General features: G+C 39.3%; 1 protein-coding gene across 2 annotated transcripts; it reads left to right on the top strand.

The window, feature by feature from the left end:
* The first annotated feature begins 2889 nt into the window (after positions 1-2889).
* SULT6B1 (sulfotransferase family 6B member 1) lies at positions 2890-17616 on the top strand. 2 transcript variants are annotated; one of them, XM_042440787.1, is made up of 8 exons: positions 2890-3248; positions 9864-9976; positions 10185-10274; positions 10368-10494; positions 13310-13404; positions 14709-14865; positions 15942-16054; positions 17175-17616. In XM_042440787.1, the coding sequence occupies exons 1-8, from the start codon at positions 2912-2914 to the stop codon at positions 17379-17381; spliced, it is 1239 nt and encodes a 412-aa protein (XP_042296721.1). In that variant the 5' UTR covers positions 2890-2911; the 3' UTR covers positions 17382-17616. The 2 variants fall into 2 exon arrangements, with proteins under 2 accessions (XP_042296721.1, XP_042296732.1); XM_042440798.1 differs by lacking the exon at positions 17175-17616 and having other exon boundaries at positions 15942-16938.
* The last annotated feature ends 2845 nt before the right edge of the window (positions 17617-20461 follow it).

The following is a 20461-nucleotide window of genomic DNA, read 5'->3' as shown; positions in this document are numbered from 1 at the left end:
GACTCGCTTATGGAAGCGGGAAATCTACCCAGCAACTGATGACGCGCTATGCCTGTGTCAGCAAACCCTCGCTCAGTGGGGGACCACTACCTCGGAGACTTTGGTTGTCCATTGGTTTTGGACTTCAGCTCCCAGAATTCCCGGCTGTTGGCTAAGTTGGATAGGGCTTCTGGGAGTTGAAGTCCAAAACAGCTGAAGGACCAAAGTCTGGGCTGTGTAAAGTTGCGCAAGCTCTCGCCTTTGCCTCCCCTAATGAGGAGCCCATGGATTTCATAGGGTCTTCTGAGGAAAGGGATACTCTGAAATGTAGAATTTCCCATTGCATTTTTTGAGAGCTGAGTCTTTAGCTAGATTGAGCTCAAGTATGACTTAACTTAATCAGGTTCCTGGTTTTTATTTACATTTCCCCTAATTAAGTTAGACCAGTACTCTTGGGACCCCCCCCCCCTTACACATCCCGACCCCCCCCACCCCTCGACATAATATATAAATAATAAAAAATTAGTGTGTCTATTTTTATTTTCACACATATATATATATATATATATATATATATATATATATATATATATATCCACATTTTAACATGTTATAAGGAAGTAACATCATTCAAATGAGAACAGTTTTATTTAGGTAATTTCAATACTTAATGCATGTGTCAATTTTACACATAAACAGGTTTAGGAACAGGAGGAGGAATCAAGTCTCATGACCACAAGGTTTGAGAACCACAGCGTTAGACAGAAGTAATTTAAACTTTGTCCTGTAAACAGTAATTTACAGTTAATGGGTAATGTAGCACATTGTCTTTAATTGTAAGAGGAGAGTTCAATTTGTTGTTGAATAGTGGTGGAAATGGTGTACTGGTTTGAGCATTGGACTATGAAATTTGGAAACCAGAGTTTGAATGCCATAGAAACCCACTGGGTGACCTTAGACAAGTGACACTCTCTCAGCTTCGGAGGAATGCAAAGGCTTCTGAACAAATCTTGTAAAAAAATAATAATCCCGTGATGGGTTCACTTCTTTAGGTTTGCCATAAATTGAAAATGATTTGAAGGTACACAACAACAACAGTGGTGGAATACATCCAAGTGCTAGTCCCATAAGGAAAAAAAACTGCTTTTAATCTATCTATCTATCTATTGATACACACACACACACACACACACACACACACACAGAGTTTTTCATTTTAAAAATCCTTAAGTGATTTGCTAAAAACAGTATAATAAAACATACTTGTAAATCCATCAAAGCCTTGATTAAATACCAGAGGCGACTGACAGTGTCCACAGGGAAATGCCTGGGTCGGTTTCTGGAACATTTCTTTGTGTTCATTTTTATTTATTTATTTTATTTTTGTTTGTTTATTTAAAAACCTTCTGTCCTATATCTAAGATCTGAAGGTGGTGTACATTAAACAATGTAAGCAAAAACAATGAAAATGATAAAATAAGGCTAAAGATCTACTAAAAAGTTAAAGCACTTAAAAGATTTTACAGATTGTAAGCAATGAGCAATTTTAAAAACCCAATGAACTTGGTTTGTGCCTTCCGTCTTGCTGCAGTCCCCCACAAATGAGTTCTTTTATCATTATTATTTCATAAGTAAGCTGCCTTTGTCCCATAGTGGGACGCACGGTGGCTCCCAGACAGAGTCAATTGAAAAGCTTTCATAGTAAAAAATGTAAAGGCAAAATCATCACAAAAAAACAGTAATAAAATCATTTTGATATGCAAAAGTTTAAAAGGATAAATAAAACATTCCAGTAGGAACTCCCCCTGCTTATACATTAAAAGACTTCTTAAACAAAAATGTCTTTGCCTACCAACAAAAGGAAAGCAGGGAGGGAACCAGCTTAGCCTCTTACAGAAGGAAGTTCCAGAGTGGGAAGTTGGGATCAGACACTGAGAAGACTCTCTCTTGTGTCCAGTCGGTCCAGGAAAACATACCCTCCAATTTTTCTCACATTAAAACTGGGGCACACATGGCTAAGCAATATCAGAGTTTGGTCAAGATAGCAAAAGTTATTAGTAAGGAAGAGCACATAAGCTAGGTGGGACTGCAGGCTGCTGCAGTTTGCTTTTGCCTGACCTGACTGGGAAGGGCAAGATTTCACCCACTCCTCTCCTCTCCCCCTCTGCCAAATTAACTGAATGCAAATTACTTTTCCACTTTGAACTCACTTTGCAGCAATTGTAGTAAGCAGGGGACGAGGAAAGAAAATAAGAGGAGGAGAGAGAAACTGAAATCTTTTTAAAGTAGCTGAAGAATGGGATAACAGTATTTGTCAATTTGGTCTCTATTAAATTAGGGCAGTTGGAGGTTGTGAAGAAGTCCCTGGGATGAATTAGAATTGAATTGTATAGCCATTTGTGCAGTAAAACTTTATTTAAGAGACAGACTGAAACAGAATGCAGTGGGCCAACCATAGATTGTGTCTAGTGTTCATGACTCACTACACCCCATATAATTCAATAGTCGTGTGTGCACATGAATGCACTGATTCTTACATGCACCTATTGTCACCCATTGAATAATATGGGGTGTGACTGTTCATGCCTTTTTCCTATCTGTGGAGATGGGATGGAACCGAACCCCAGGGATGAGAAGGGTTCACTGTATTTGCTTTGCAGCAATAAAAGGCACCACTGGGAACATAAAACATTCAGTCAGCCAGAAGAGTACAGCCTTCCTGTTATGTAAGTTTAAATGTGATATCTGGTCTCGTATGCCTATCAAACAAATTCAAGTTTTGTGTCTCTTTTACTTTGGCATGCCAACATTGCTCAGCTTCAGTGGAGATTACCTCCAAATACTGTATAAACAGTACAGAGACTGGACAAATGTATTATTTTTCTGTTCTATAGAATAGAAAAGGAGAAGATGAGGAAGTGATCTGATCTGGATGGTTTGTTCAGGAAAATACTCAAAATACAACAGGATAATCCCAGTGCTAAGATTAGCTACTCATCCTCTCAAAATGCCCCCTTTAAAGGCCTTGGCTCTCCTAACAATACACCAGTTGCTCACAACAGAGAAGGCAACCATGACTGAGAAAACATTTGTGGAAGAAATTGAAAAAGCAATACAGAAATCCAAAGGACTTAACATCAATGAACTTCTATTTTCCCATCAGGGTACACTCTACCCAACCACTGTGTGCAGTGCAGAAACTTTCCAAGCCTTGGAGAACTTTGAAAGCAGAAAAGATGATTTGGTGTTGGTCTCCTACCCAAAATGTGGTAAATACGACCTTAACATTATTTTGCTGTGACAGCCTTGTGCTGTTGGGTATCAGGGTTTGGCCCTGAGTTTCCAGTTTTTATGGGTCACCTCTAGACATGAAATGAGGGTACAAATTCTCTTCTTCTGATGTGCTCAGCTCTAGGCAAGAGGAAAAGATAGTGTGCAAATCTCCAGCCTTAATTGATTTGTTGCTACAACTTGCAAAGACTATTGGGGAGGGTGTCTATGTATTTACTATGGAGATTATCGTGAAAAAGGATGGGAGTGAGGCAGATTGCCCGCTCTTATCATGTGAAGATTATCAGACTACGTTGCTCTTATCCCATCATTATCCCATCAGTGAAGTGGAGTTGTCACATCACTTTTCAGAACAGAAATTTCCGTTAATGAAAAGCGATGAAATTCCACTTCATTGACTGGATAATGATGGGATACGTGCAATGTAGTCTGATAATCTTTGCATGATTGCATGATAAGGACGGGAGCGACCCACTTCACTCCCATCCTTTTTCACATGTAATAATCTCCTTAGTATCTTTTTTCCTTTCCATGTGTGGTTCTGTCAGGACTCATCCTCCATTCTGTTCTTCATCCACCTTCTGGCTAGAAGAAAATAAGATAGCTAGATTAAATGTTCATTATCCTGCCTCACTACTTTATACACTCGTGTACAAGTTGACCTCATGTATAAATTGAGGGAAGGTTTTTGGGCCAAAATCATGGATTTTGATATGACCTGTAGATAAGTTGAGGGTAGAATTTAGGAGATAGAAGGTTTTAAGATTGGGTTGGAAGTGGAGGGAAAATGGGGAAGTGCAAGAAGGAGGAGGAGGAGAAGGAAAGGTTTGGAGATCAGATTGAAGGAATCACCACAGACACATACACTCACAGGTCTTTCAGCAATCACTTCCAAGGCATAGAGAGTGGGGCATTGGGGCTGCTCTTTAAAGGACCTTCATGATCAATATTACTATTTGTTGTTGTTGTTGTTAACTGCCTTCCAGTTGATGTCAACCCATGGGAAATGTATTGACCCATATATGTTGATCCCAGATTTTAAGGGCAATTTTAGGGCATACATTTCTCAGTTTATAGTCAAGTATATATGGTAAGTAAATGTGAAGAAATAATTCCTTTCATTTCACCTTGCTTATAGAACAGCCCCTTTAGCTAAGATTTTTGCCTTAACTTCCAAACAGGAAAATATATTCTCTCTGGCCCCATTCAGACTGGTATCAAAGATCTGGAAGGAACTGGGCTGATTCGGATGCCCCTCCCCTGAATCTCTCCGTTAGCAAGTGCCCACTACAAAAAGAGGGGCATTTTAAATCGAATGCATTCTGTGCCTGCTGCCAAAGGTGCCTGCTGTCAATCAAGCGATCGTCATGGTGATGTTTTGCAGGGACATCGGAAGTGTCCTCCCCCTCCTTTTTTTTTTTTAAAGAGCCATGCATAAAATGCCCCAAAGTGTCAATTTTTTAAAAACCTCTTTTTTGTGTGTGTTGTGTGTATATGTGGGCATTTGGGTCAGATCTGCCCCTGTCCCCATTTTCAATCCCATGCAAGCTAATGCATCCCCCACTCCTTGCCCCCCAGAATGCCTCTTACACATGTAATAATAATAATAATGATAATAATAATAATAATAATAATAATAATAAATTCCTCACCTTGGAAATGCCAGAAAAGGATGCAATTGCCACGCATTCTTTCTTTCTTTTTTCTTTTTTTTGCTTTTAAAAGCAATTCAGGGCTGCCTCTGAATTCAGTAGCAAAAGCATGTATCATTTTGTCTAATTGACAAGAGCAAAAAATGTAACATTTGGATTGTAAGTCTAGCCCTTTGCAACATTTGTAACATTTGCTGGAAGCGAGCAGATGAAAGGGAAAGTGCACAAGCCTCTAGCCCTGCTCTTTCTGCCTCAAGAAAAAAAAAATCATGCGCATATTTGGTCAAAAATAATTTTTAAAAAATATGAAAAGGGGGGGAGGTGCCTGATGTGAGCTCTGTTCATGCCCTGCCTTTGACCTGAACTGATTCTTTTCCTCTTGCTACATTCTCTTCAGAGGGGCTTTGCCATTGCCTTCCACTGAGGCTGAGAGAGCGTGACCTGTCAGTTCCAACTAAAGTAGATCCATGGAATGAATTGGGAATAAAAGGGAAATGCAGCGCAGGCATTCCTGTAGCATCCTCATATAACACAAATCATCATCATCATCATCATCATCATCATCCAGGAGCAAGAGGAAAGTAGAACAAGCTAGCACCCAAAAAATAATGCGCATAAATTGTCAAAAGAGGCTGATTTCCCTACATCCCCCAGCTTGGACCCACAGCCCTACTTCCCTGGGCAATCCTCCTTCCTTCCGACCCTCACTTCCCTTTGAGCTTTCTCCACCACCACCCACCTCCCTCTGACAATAATCCAGGAGCAAGAGGAAATGAAAGTAGAACAAGCAGCCTGATTTCCCTACATGCCCCAGCGTAGCCCCGCAACGCAATTCCCCCTGGAAATCCTCCTCCTCCTCCTTCCTTCAGACCCTCTCCTTCCTTGGGGATACCCATTGACCCTTTCCCTCAGCTCCTTCATCCTCCTCCTCCTCCATTTTAGGATCCCCTCCATGGCTCCCTTCCTCCCACGGCCCCTTTCTCCTCCTCCTCCTCCTCTTCTTCTTCTTCCTCCTCCTCCTCCTCCTTCTTCATCACTTTCTCCACCCCCACCTCTCTCTGACAGCCCTCTGCAGCCCAAAAGTCACCCCTGATTTCCCCCTTTCCTCCTGTCACCCTTTGCATCCAGATTCCCCTTTTTTCGGCTCTTTCCTCCTCCTCCCCCCCTCCCTTCTGATGATGAGAGGGAATACCCTGCCCTTTGCCCACCCTCTGACCTAAATCCCTCCCTCAATTTGCCCCGGTCATGATTGGAGGCAAGTTCATATTCCACAGAACCTGGGGTTTCTCAAAAGAAACGCTATTTGCGCCGATTTCTTTTAACCCGCTCTAAGGGGCATTTTCTATGGAACGGGTGTGCAAGCCTCTGATTCGCTTGTGGGGGATTCGGGGCAAATATGAACTTCACGTGCAAGATTCGATTTCAGAACCGGGGTAAATTGTAATGTGAATGGCCCCTCTGTGTGTGTTTGCTAGACAAGCTATGAGCAACTGTGGTTAATACTTAATGCATAATGACATCATCAGAGGCCATCCCTGGGTCTCAGGTTTTGGCCTGGGAGAATCCTAAACTGGCAACCTTATATAGCACTGATATCATAAGCAAAATGATGTTTTTAAATATTATATAGGTGAAGGTGCTAGATATCATTGCTGAGACAATGCACACAATATTCAATGTTTAAAAGTTTTACAAAGAGAAAAGGACAGTCAGGTTGCTATTTCCAATGCACTTGAAAGCTATTGAAAAATCTATTCCTAGATGACATACTCAGCCTAGGTAACATTAATTAGCTGCTTCATTGTGCAGGCCATTGGAAAGAGGTGATCCCTGGGAAATGTTTTAGCGCTAGATAAAATGTTATGTGAATCATTAAGGTGCTATCAGCAGGCTTTATTGTATGGTTTGCTTTAATATACTTAGAAGCCTGAAAGACAAGGGTATCTTGTTGCATTAGGAACCAGGTTTGCTGGTGATCTTCCATATGTCTGGCTACTTGCCTTTTGCCTGGCTACCATTGGTGCACGTTTTCCCTTAAAACATTTAATATAAAAAAGTATTAGACATTGTTCAAAGTCAGATTCAGTTTGTAGTGGATCAACCCCAAGAAACAATGGCCTGATTCAGACACCATAGACCAGTAATGGCAAACCTTTCAGGGAGCAAGTGCCCAAACTCAACGGTGTTCTGGCACTGGGTGAACTGGAAAATTCACTTGAAAAATACGTACTTTAGATTTTGGTTTGGAAGCAGGTTGAGTTCTCGTTTATAGGCTAGTTGCTGTAACCATACTTGCATATTTCAGGAATTATAGAATACTGTGGTTAACCACAAACCAGGATGTGAAGGTGGAAATAAGAGCACATGATGGAAGAAAGGAGTGGACAAGCACATCTTAAGACATCTAAGTTGGGCCAGTAATATTGCACACTGTTTTGTTAGTTGTGTCCTCTCCTCTAGCAGTCTTTCAATTCTGTAAACTGAAGAACAAATAATACTATAAAATGGACTTGCTAGGAAGAAAGGTATGAGAGAGATATTTACATGAGAAAGATAAATTTAAAAACTGAACATGCAAAATGAATGAATGAATGAATGACCCTATGAAATTATTGTTAAATAACTGCTGAAGAGACTATTTTGCAGAGTAGTCCAAGTATTAAAAGGAACAGTTAAATTTGACTGTTTATTGATAAAATCAAACTGTCAGCATTAGAACCCATTAACAACCACACTGCAGAATTCTTTGTGAATGATGGAGCAAGCAAAATCCTTGTTATATATAAAGGTGTATTAAAAATGAAATACAGTGGACCCTTGTTATACGCTGGGGTTTGGTTCCAAGATCCCCCGTGGATAACAAAATCCGTGTATGCTCAGGTCCCATTAAATATAATGGCAGAACAAAATGGTGTCCCTTATAAAAATGGAAAATCAAGGTTTGATAATTGAAATTTATACTTTTTAAAAACATTTTCAAACTGTGTATGCTTGAATCCGTGTATAAGAAGGGCTGACTGCATATCTTTTATGGGTACTGCTGGTCTTTGTCATGTATGTAGGTTAGAAACAAAGGTGTAGAGAAAAATTTAAAATATATCTTTTGTGCATACTGTTGGTCTGTCTTTTACTTGGATAACAATATTCCTTCTGATGAGAAATGATAAAGTAAAAAAACAAAACAAACCCTCTCAGTCTGGACAGGTTGTCTTCTTGTTACTTAGATTTAAAGCCATGGATTTCCATCCAAGGAAGATGACAGGGCTTCCACGGAGGCCTGACTCTTGACCTCTTCTCCTTTTCCAAACATACATTCCATTCACTCCCTTGCCACTATTCTGGCAATGCAGTCCTGCTTTCAGATTTTTGAGTGGGTAGGTGAGGAATGTTAACACTTTTACCTTCAGGTGATACATCATTACCATCTCTAAAAGTTAAGTCAGAAAATTATATTTGGTTCAGCTTATTCAGTGATTTTACTAGTTAAGTATAATGAGAAAATGATAACTGCTTTGTCCTCCTTTTATAGTCATTTCTGCTGCAATCCTTTATGTGTCTATTCTGATGTAAGCAGCAATGAATTCACTGGCACTTACGCTTAGGCAAGTCTGCATAGGATTGCTGCCTTAAACTACATTTCATAATATTTTGACCTAGATTAGTTTTGATAATTACTGTTGTCACATCTAAAGCTAGCCTACAAGGTAAATATCTTGATCTTTTTGTTTCTTGGTATTTCACTATCAAAAAAGAACTATGATGTTTTGTACACAGCACAAGGTACTGCCTTGCACATGCATTTAACTTGCATTTGTGGACCTCTTCCTTTTGAGCTATGCAGTTCAGCTTGCACAGGCATAGTTCCCTCTGCTAATATTCTGTCTACACAGTGAGTGGATAGCTGTTGCCCTTTAGATGTTTTAGTTCCAAAACTCCTATCAGCCACCAGAATTAATTATTAGATATCATGGTGGTCTAAAATATCTAACAGCCACAGTTGCTCATCCTGGGTATTTGTTAACCAGCTCAATCTACATAGTAGTCAATGTTCAGAGGTCAGGATCTCCCTCACAATTTAGAAGATTATTGCATTGCCTTTCCACTCAACCTCAGTGGGTTGAAACTTTTGAAAACGTTTGTTTTCACACATCTCCGTGCCCATTCCCAAGGCATCATATACCTGATCTTGGCATGCCGTACCCAATCCATACTTCTCTGGCACTTTTTGAAAGAACTGGAAACTCCTGTTCTTTCAAAAAGTGCCGTAGAAGTACGGATTGGGTACATGATGCCAGATTGGGTACCGGACTGGGTGCGGAAGTGTGTGAAAAAATCTGTTTCAAATTTTTTTTCAGAAGTTTCAGCCCACACTGAGGTTGGGAGAAAAGGCAGTGCGATAATCTCCTGACTTAAAGGGAGCAGTTTATGACATGCATGTGGCATGGACTTAGGGCCATCCCCTGAGTGTTTGGTGCACTTCTGAAAGCTTGTGATGATTTTCTGCTGCCAGTCTGTGACAGTGCTTGTTTTGTATGGTAATAGGTGGATTATCCAGTCTCAGGATCTACACTGACACATGCCAACACCACTGTATGCAATAAAGTTGCAGCCTTGTCTTACCTATACAGTGTTGTAACTGTCTACTTTTGGAATGGGCCCCTTTCACCCAAGCCAGGCCTTGCTGCTGGATTTGCAAATTACATTGACTGATATCAGCAGCCTCAAGCCTATTTAAAGGAAGAATTTCACTGTAGTTCATACAGAATTTCTATCCTTCTGTATCTAGGTGAAAATTATTTTGCATAAATTGATGTAAGGAGTTGCTCTTTTACTTATGTATTTATTTAAATTATTATTTAGAATTACTAAATGATCAATTTATTTACAACAGTTCCTACCAAATAAACGTAACCTAGTGAATTTTTTTCTTGTTTGCCTCAGGTGTTAATTGGCTCATTCAGATTCTGAATGAACTGATAGCCACAACTTTGACAACTAAGCCAGAGAATACAGAATTGCCATTTATTGAGTGTGGAGATCCAGAAAAGTATGAGGTCAGTAGCTGCAAAGCTCAGTCTCCCAAATCAGACACTTCCTGCCCTTACTGGGTTGGATCCAAATTTAATCACATTTCAAGAAGCTCACTGAAATGAATTGGAATTGATTTCAGTGGATCTGCTCTATGTATGATTGTCAGGTATATGTGATTCATCCATTTGATAATACTTTTCTATTCCTTTGTTGTGGTTTTTAAAAAATAAGAGGATGAAACAGTTCCCATCTCCAAGGATTGTGGCCACACACCTCCATTATAACCATATTCCCAAGTCCATCTTCAAAAATAAAGCCAAGGTAGGTGTATTGTGAATTGGGATTCGTTTGACACTTTTGTTTTTCTGCATGTCAAGAGGAGCTGAAAATTGCTATCCTGTTTTCTCACCTCAGGTGTTGGTGCTCTTTCGAAATCCAAAAGATACAGCTGCATCGTTTTTCCATTTTCATAACAATGCTCCAAGCGTTCCCAGTTACAACTCCTGGGAGGATTTTTTTCTACAGTTTATAAATGGGCAAGGTACTCTATACTTATCTTAATGGATTTGGGAAATTAGTATTGAGATGAAAGCATATTACTAGCAGAAAATAGCAAAGATTTAGAACATCTATTGAAGAAAGTCAAGGAAGAAAGTGCAAAGGTACAGTTATAGTTGAGCATTAAGAAAACAAACATAATGACCACAGATGATTTACATAAATTTAAAGTAGGTGGTGAAGACATTGACATAGTTAAAGGTTTTCCATACCTTGACTGTTGTAAATCAGAATGAAGACTAGTCAACAGAAGAAAATTAGGACTTGAAAGGGCAGTTATGTATGAAGAAATTAGACTGGATCCTTTAGTGTAAAGAAATATAATTGAATACTAAAGTCAGGATTGTGCATGCCATGCATTTCCAGTTTCTGTATATGGTTGTGAAATCCTGGCAGTGAAGAAAGGAAGACAGTCAACACATTTGAATTGTGGTGCTGAAGGAGAGTTCTACAGATACCATGAACTGCCAAAAAGACAAGTGGATCAAAAAGCATATCAAGCCTGAACTCTCCCTAGAAGCCAAGATGACTGACCTGACTTTCATACTTTGGACATACCATATGAAGACATAACTCATTAGAAAAGTCAATAATGCTTGATAATGATGGAGGCAGCAGGAAAAGAGGAAGACCACATTGCAAGTGTATAAACTCAATCAAGAAAGCCACAGCCCTGAGTTTGCAAGAGAAGCATTTTGGAGGGGAAACCTCTGTAACTCCTGCAATCTCTGTGCCTTAACTGGTGAAACTAGCATGATCATTGCTTATTGCCTACCCAAGAGTTGGTTAACCCAGTAGTGTCACTAGGGTTGGTGTCACCCAGTGTTATAACTCACGCCACCTTCCCTCAATTGACCTCCTCGCATACCACACCATACAGAATCCTTAGTAATTTTTTTTATTTCTGTTACTCATAAATCATTATTTCCATCTATCACTGAATGTAGAAAAATTAAAATCATACTTTTAAATTACAATTTCATACACACAGCCTAAATGTATTCACATGTACATAGTTTCATGTGGTTAAAGTAAAAATTTGGTATTATGCGATATTTTGAAAGAAAATTTAAAAAGAATAAATGAAATAAAATGAAATAAAATAATAAAATTTAATTTTAATTGTTTTAAACCTGGCCCCCCTCTTTTCTTCTCCCACTGAGCCTTGCCCCACTCACACCATCTCATCATCATTTGAAAGAGATGTTGGTGAATACTACAGCCTGTTTCTGACAAAAGCCAAACATTTGGGGAGGACTTGTGTCACTCCCCCTTATGGTGTCACCTGGTATGGTGTGCACCCCTGCATCTTCCTAGAGATACCACTGGGTTAATCTCTGGTGCTCTAAATGTTATTGGACAGCTCCCATACTCCCTGAGAATTAGCCATGCTGACTGGGGCTTCCCTGGTCAGCCCTGGGGATTGGAGCCCCAGGGCTGACCAGGGAAGCTGGACAAATTACCATGACCAGTGGTCCAGAAGGACATCCAAAGTTTAACTAGATTGCATATGTTATTGTCTTTTGGTTGCAGAGCAACTCCAAACTGCATATTTTTTGATCAGATCAGAGGACAAAGAGCAGGCACTAGCTGCACTTCCAACAGGCCATCCCTTGAACATTTGGTATGCAGTAAAATGGCCTCAAATTACAAACCAAATGATGTGAGGATCCATCTCTTGTGAGCATGGCTGGTGGCTGCTCTTCATGCTCTCAACTCTGCACACCCAGCTGATAGAGTTAAGTAGCATAGGAGGTGCACCTATATAAAGCCCATCTCAAGTATTGTGAGTAGAGGACCACATGAGATTTCCCACAAGTCCAGGGGAGCATTGAACACCCAAGAGAGGCCTTCCTCTTGCAAGACTTGATGTTATTTATATTGGCCTGTCTCATGTATACCAGCCAGTCTTGAGCAGGCTTGGTAAGAGAGGGGTGTCCCATATTGCTACTCCAAAAAACTGGTATCCCTAGCTGGGGAGGCCCAAAACATTTTTTTTCCACTCAAACCAGAACATGCTGTTGGCAGTCCTGGGAGTCCCACAACAGTGGTTCCCCACCCTGAGGTACACCCACATTTCATTTAGTTGTATTCTTATATCCAGCACAGGCTTTTGAAAGCAGTATGAAGTCATTCAGAATTTTTTTTATGTGATAAGGATATGGATTATGAGAAATTTTGCTACCTTAAGTGCTTTTGAGAACACTATTATTTGCCTTCAACCCAAACAAAACAGGCATTTGTAATGCAGTTTTCAATAGCTGGCTGTCTTCACTTGAAGACAAAAACTAGCAAGACACAATGATTCTCGAAGCATAATCACATCCTCTCTTTCCTTATGAGTGTAAGATGTGTCCTGTTGATGTATGCAGAAGGCTTGTTCCACAATTGTTGAGCGTCCATCAGGTGGTCAAAACTCTATTATTATTTTTTATAAAACTGGCTTTTAAAATTCACTTTTAAATAAAGTTTTTTTTAAAAAAAGTATTTTATGGTAGATTACTTTGAGAGCTTTGGTGGGCAGAAAAAATAAATAAATAATTTTAATAAATAAATAATAAATTGTATCTGTGCCTGTCAGCAGAATGGGCATCATTGGCAGAACTGACTCTGTTTGTGGGAAAGGAAGGTGCAGTCATATTGAGTGAGCAAAATTCAGTTCATGTAAGATTGGATATTGCCCAGATACTATGTGAACATGATGAAAATAGTTTTAAAATAGCTAATGCTAAGATTTTGTCAACCTCTGATGGTAATATGAAGCCTTTCTGATGTGTTGTCTTATGCCTTATCTGCAGTTGCCTGGGGATCCTATTTTGACCAAGCAGTTGCCTGGAACAAACACATAGATGATGAAAATATTCTGATTCTGACATATGAAGAATTAAAAGAGGTGAGTGTGTTCACAGTAACAAGCAAGGTATATCCATCCGCATAAAGGTAAATAGGCTGCCATAAACTCTTATTGGTTTCATGAGATGTAACAAAGTTGAACTCATCTATCATCACCCTGAATATCATCCAGCCTTTCCCCCAGTTTGGGGCTCAGTGCAGCTTGCAACAGTTAAGAGAGACATAGCTAAAAATTCACCTCATGCAAAAATGCACCTCATACAGAAATTAAAAATGTAGTTAAATTGTCAATAAAATTAAAACTGGTTTAAAATATGATTAAAAGGAAAGCAACAAATAGACAATACTGCACATTACGCAAAGCCTGTTCCTCAGTCTTCAAAGACCTGATGAAATAAAATAGACTTCAATTTTCTGTGGAAAGATAGCAAGGAGGGTGCCAGTTTAGCCTTCGTGGTTTAGTCCACATGAAGTGAACTTGAAGGAAAGACAGAGAGAAGGACTGGGTATATTCCTTTCACCAGTGAGTAAGCCCATACCCATAGCTTAAGCCAGAAGGCAATGTTCCTTGCCTGTATCTTTGATGCAACATCTAAAGGAAATTAGTAGAGTGATCCTATAAACTCAGTGTTAGTGCTGGCTTAAAGTGATATTCCTAGCTTGTTTCAGTCGGAGCTTGGAAGTAATTAGTTCACAAACTACTACTGTACAACTATGAGACTACCATTCTTATTAATTCAAATTATACCCTGCCTTTAAAAGTGATCCATACTTGTAATTAGTAATTGTAACTTTTTAAATTGCTTACATTTACAGAGATGTGGCTTTTCTAAGTAGTGAAGGAGGGATACCACATGGTTCCTGTGCAGGTCTCATGCTGATGTGCTTCATGTTGAGGCTTTGTGTAGGTGCTGGGAGGTGATGCTAAAATGGTGGAGAGTATGCTTTGTACCATAGGCCAGGAATAGCATTTTAGTTGCAATTAAAAAAAGAAGAAGAATCAACAATTCTATGGGCTTTTGATAAATAAAAAAAATAAAGTGTTACTTCAAATTGTAACTGAGAGTCCATTATCACATGGGGATACTAGGGGCAAAATTTGCCATGTTTTGTGCCAGTTTTGACACTTTCCAGCTATTGTGGGATGAAAAATCACTAGTGAAAAAACCTGGGGTGGGCTTTTGGGTCTGCAAAATGGGAACAGGGGGCTGCATTTCCCCCATATTCTGGGCTAAAGCAAGCATTTCTAGGCTGACCACTGACTATGTGTTTTGAATTTAATATCAGCTTGTCTAGTTTATTATGGGGTTAACATTATTTACCTTGTCACTACATTGCTTTTAGGATTTGGTTGCTGGAGTAAAGCAAATAGCTGAATTCTTTGGTTTCATGGTTACTGCAGAGCAAATCCAGGTAATTGCAGACAGGGCGTCCTTTGAAGCAGTGCAGGAGAGATCACAGGAGACACATGGTGCAGTTGGTCCACTTCTCTTTCGAAAAGGTAAATTCATTTTAAAATAAGATAGTACACAGAGCCTTTTTCTTGCTATATTCAGGATCACTGATTCCAGTAGGTTTACTCTAAAGTAAATGTGGATAGGACTATGCCTGCAGAATCTTAAAGACCACTGGCGGCTAGTATAAATGTTGGTAAAAAGCACTGGGTAAAACCACAGAGGTAAATCTAAGCTCCAAATTTTGCTTGCTTATCTCAGCTAGGGGAATAATTTCCGGCCATCAGTTTCTGTCCAAAAAGCAGAAGGGGGCTGATTTTATGGCCAGTCCAGATAAAGGGATTTGTCACTGCGGTATTTTGAGGTTTATTCCTAAGGTTATTCTTTCATATATAGTATTTCACATTAACCACATTATATTTTCTCATCAATTGTAATCACTTTAAAATTTAAAAGGACATGACACTGAGGACAATAGTATGTATTCTGTATTAGGCATCATTCTGTCATTTAGGCTGATGGGTAGCTAATGCAGAAACTAGTAAATTGTTGCAAGAAGAACATAAAATACAGCACTAATTGTGGTAGGGCACAATATCTTAGTTTCCTGCTACACATAGGGAGCTGCCTTATGTTGAGTCAGATCATTGGTCCAATTGATTGAGTGTACTGTCTGTTCTGATTGGCAGCTCTTTTGTAAGGCGTTAGACAGGATTTTTTCCAGGAGATGCCAGGAATTAAATGTGTCATCTTCTGCATGCAAAGCATACACTCCACCGCTGAGCTATTCCTCTTCTCTCCTGCAGTAATTTGTATTCAGCTACATACTTGTCAAGGGAGAGTTCTTCATTCCATAGAATGGAAAATATTGTGGGCAAAACTGAAAGATTTGGCCAAGAAAGGAAGATATGCTTTTATGACTGTGTTCAGATCTTTCTTCAGTCTTTAAACAAAGCATCTATTTGTACCATTTTGTGCATCAATTTATAAAGTTATTCAATTGTTTTTGGTTATCAAATATATAATAATAATAATTTTTATTTATATCCCACCTCTCCTTACAGATGTTATATCTATGGGTTGAAATATTTGCCTCACTATCCCCCTTTCCATCTTGTTGCAGGAGTGGTAGGAGATTGGAAGAACCTTTTTGATGAAACGCAGAATCAAGAAATGGATGCTAAATTTAAGGAGTGTTTAGCAGGAACTAAGTTGGGCACAAAGCTGAAGTATGAGGTGTACTGCAAAGCCTGAAAATGCCTTTTGTGTAAAGTCTTTGTTGGGCAAATGATTTCTTTGCTTTCCTGTATTTAACTTTAATCAAAACAGCCATCTCTGCAGTAAATTTCAGATCATGTGGAACTTTTTAAGTGTCAGAGTTTGCATGTTTTCATTAAGCTGGATCTGGTTATACTATTTAACAAAGCATAGGGCAGCCGATTTCTCCTAGGTGGTATAGGCAGATCTCCATTATGATGTGTCTAAAGAAAAAAAGAAGGTGGCATGGGCATAGGATTGCCAGTAATCAATCAGATGTCCTCTTTCTCTGTCCTATAAAAACGCTGTGAAGCAACAGCAGGGGATGTTTTGGCTGTGCCTCCTTCTCAACATCCACCATTCCACACACCCCCTCCAGCAGAAATGAAACACTCCAAATAAAGCTATGAGAAACATCTGCATCTTTTTCTACTGCCTAGACCAGTACTAGGGAGACCTCTGACTGACTCTCCAGATCTTGTTGCACTTTAATTCTCAGAAGCCTCATAGGCAATGGTGAGCTTTTATGTGAGTTGTAATCCAAAACATTTGTAGGATCAAAGGTTCTTCCCTATCCTCCCAAGACCTTCCAAACAGGGAAGCAAGATCTCCAAAGTGACACTGCGAAGTTCATCATGAATTATCTTTGTACAGACCATGCCTGTCCATTTTCTTTTCCTTTACAAAATATAGAGGGGGTTATGTTTATACAGTATAGAGAGGATTATGCACAGTATAGTGGTCTGAGCATTGAATTAAAACACTGGGAGATCAGGGTTTCAATCCCTGCTGGGTCATGCCACCCCCCTGTGTGACATTGGGCAAGTCAGAGGAAGGCAAGAGGAAACCCCTTCTGAACAAATGTTACCAAGAAAAATCCTTATGGCAACTGACCTTTGGGTTGCCGTAAGTCAGAAGTGATTTGAAGGCACACAACAACAACAGTAACAATAACATGGTGTAACACGTTATTGCAACATCTAAAGAAAGTGGAATATTGCCTTCTTTTGGAGCTTTTATACAGTTGGTCCTCCATGTTTGCAGCTTTGACTTTCGCAGATTTGATTATTTGCAGTTTTGATTAATATCTTCCCTCTAGGAATATCTAGATACTTCAGCACAAGTCTGCCAGAAGTTGACGTCAACTGGGTTGACCTCAATGCTGTTCAAGAACACAGATGTAGCAAGATCTGAAGCCAGAGAGTTGTGCTGGAGAAAATACTTTGGAATACAAGAGAAATGGTTCACAATAATTCATTGTTATTTGGAATGTCAATTTCCTTCCCAGCTACTGTGTGGACTGTAGTCAGAATCAGAAGGAATAGGAAATCTGTGGGCAATAATGTAATGATCTCTGCATGTCAAAATGTCCTTGTGTTCTTATCCTGCGAGCTCTGCTCGTAATTCCTTTCTCTCTCTCTCTCTGTTTTTTACAGCAAAGCTGTATGTTTGTGCATAGTATAGAAAGCTAATGCTGACTTTGTTCACTGATTCATCATAGGTGAACCTGAAATGTACTCATCAAACCAAACTACTGTAGAAGTTTCAACCATTAAAAACATCTGTAGAGTTTTGTTCCTCCTTGTGGTATCTGTTACATATGGGGTTCAATTTAAAAAAAAATCCTTTGTATTATTGCTATAATAGTGACTGGCATCCCTTAATGCAGTTACGGATTAGTGTTATGGATCCACAACTGCTTCATAATGAGCAATACTACATATTCATGCTATTGCTACGGTTGTAAGTGTTCCCGAGTCCCAGCTTAAACTTCAACAAGCAGCTTTGAGCAATGGAGGTCTGTTCTGCTGCCAGTCAAGACACAGCAGGATGATATTTCCAGCTTCCTCCTGCCAGTAAGCAAGGTGGCAGCTATCAGAAACAGGACACCTAATTCCTCATCACAGCCTTGCTCACTGTTGAGAAGCTGGAAACATTATCCTGTGCCCCAATCTCCAACAAGAAGGGACCTTTGTCACTTTGTACAGCTGCAGGCCATTAAAGTAGGGCCAGAGGATGTTATTCATGGATTTGTAATTAAGTAGGTTATGTAGCATTTCTGCATACTGCAAAGTCACTCTATTCAACCTAAAGACATATTCCCCTATCCTTGTTATATCATGCATGAGATGGACATTTCTTGTGATAGGGGCCTGAAACAGACCAGCTAAAAAAACCACAGCTGGCAGAGTTTGCACTGGGGCTGCAGCAACTGCATGTGCCTAGCTCTGATTCAGGCTGCTGCTGCAGTTTTGAACTGGGCTGGCAAAAGGAGTGGTATTTTACTGTCCTTTTTGGCTTGGTGATTTTCCAGTGTTGTGGGTCTGGCATGGTTTCCTGTCATGTTCAGGGCATGCAATATCTAAACACTATGCCCCAAACGCAGTGGGAAACTGCATCATTTGGTCCACCTGTTTTGGGCCAGGTTCAGTTGTTCTAAAGTACTGGGCAAACATTTTTATTTGCAGAAATCCTCCTAATTTAGCATATCAGGCCAGAATGAACATTATTAGGTTGGGAAAATGGCAGGGAGGGGGAGACTAAATTAAGGATATTTTGCTACTTGAGACAGAGTACCAAATGGCATTCCCACCCATCAGGTCCAGGTACATAATACCCAAGCTGTCCAAATTATTTTGGTAGAAAATCTCTCAAACATCAGCTTAATTTCCCCTGATGTGAAGATCCAGCTTTCTGACAGGGTAGTCCTGTAAGTATTTAACAAAAACTTAAGTCCTGTTAAGATAAATTTGGCTTGCAGTTGCATAATTTAGGAATCAGGTTGTAGTCTCAGTTTTCAGTTTCTTTCTCCTCCTTGCTGAAAAGCTACTGTTATCAAGACTGTTCATCTTTTCTCCATCTGGTCATGCGTGGGGCAGGAGCATAGATTACAACCTGAATATTTATAATGGCCCTGAAGACATAGGGACATACACAGTGTATTTGGATGTTGAAAAACTGGGTGTACCTGAAAAAAAAAGGGACTAATTGTAAATATTCCCTCTTTAAAATAGTTGGCTATTTTCAGTCTTGACAGCATCATCGATGATGATGAAGAATATTCCACTTTCCCCCAAAATTGGGACACAAAGCAACTTACAAATTAAAAGAACAATACAATTAAAATGAACAAAAGTGAGCATTAAAATAGAATCACACTAGTATAGTACTAAAACGCATCAATCATTAAGAGAATAAAATGCAATTAAAAAAGATAAAAGCACTTAAAAATAGCACATATTTAAACAGTTAAGAATAATAAAGTGAATTAAAGTAATAAAATAAAATCATATATAGACCACCCAAACCTTCACATCCAGCACTATCAGGATTAAGAGCTCATCCTCAACCATCTGTAAAGGCCCAGTGGCACAAAAATGTTTTATGTTACTCCCAGAAAGACAGCAAAGAGGGGCCAGCCTGGCCTCTCTGGTGAGGGAGTTCCAAAATGTGGGAGAAGCCACTGAGAAGGCTCTCTCCCTTTTCCCCACTCAATGAACCTGAAAAGGTGATGGGACAGAATGGCTTCTCCAGACAGTCTTAGCACTCTAATGGGCTCATAAAGGAAGATATGGTCCTTCAAATAGCCTGGACCCAAACTGTATAGGGTTTCATAGGTCAAAACCAGCAGTTTGAATTGTGCCCAGTAATGAAATGGCAGCCAGTGGAGCTATTGCAACAAGAGAGTTGTATGTTCCCTGTAGCCAGCCCCAGTTAACAACCTGCAGTTTTTCCTTTTTGTTTGATAAGCTTAATTATTATTGGGTTTCTCAGAGAATTAAGAAAAAGAAGAAACTGATAAGATGGCTGGAAATTTGAACTTCATGGTGTGATAAACTGAACAAACTTAAATCTAAGAGACTCAGGACAAATAAGGAGATTTGTTGAGAGTTTAACTGAATATTGGTACTATTTGAAGCTTTGGGTCACCGGAATTGCATGAAATCTTGGTATTATACTATATGATATTATATTATTTGGTATATTCTGGACAACTTACTTTTCTATTTTGAATTTATATATTTTATGCTGGTAAAAATATTAAACGAAGGAAGAAAAAATGGCTGCATCAAGAAAAGGGGCACTTCAAACACAAGCTCAGGCTCAAAGAAAGGGCTCAACAGAGGATACAATGAGAGTAATTGATCCAAAAATACAACTACTAGAAGAAATAAGAATAAGACAAGAAATGAAAGAATTGAGAATCAAACTGAAAGAAGATCAACAAGAATCAAATTGGGAATTGAGAGAGGAAATTAAAGAAACAAGGCTGAAAATGAGAAGTGATCTAAAGAAAGAAATGGAAAAATTTCAGAAAAAAAAGAGAAAATAACATTTGACATTTCAAAAACACAAAAAGAGGTTGATAAAATTAAAGACAAGACT

Source organism: Sceloporus undulatus, chromosome 1 (assembly GCF_019175285.1).
Source record: "Sceloporus undulatus isolate JIND9_A2432 ecotype Alabama chromosome 1, SceUnd_v1.1, whole genome shotgun sequence".
In the NCBI taxonomy this organism is placed as follows: domain Eukaryota; kingdom Metazoa; phylum Chordata; class Lepidosauria; order Squamata; family Phrynosomatidae; genus Sceloporus; species Sceloporus undulatus.
Note: the sequence above shows the minus strand (reverse complement) of the source record. Positions and strands in the feature narration are given on the sequence as shown.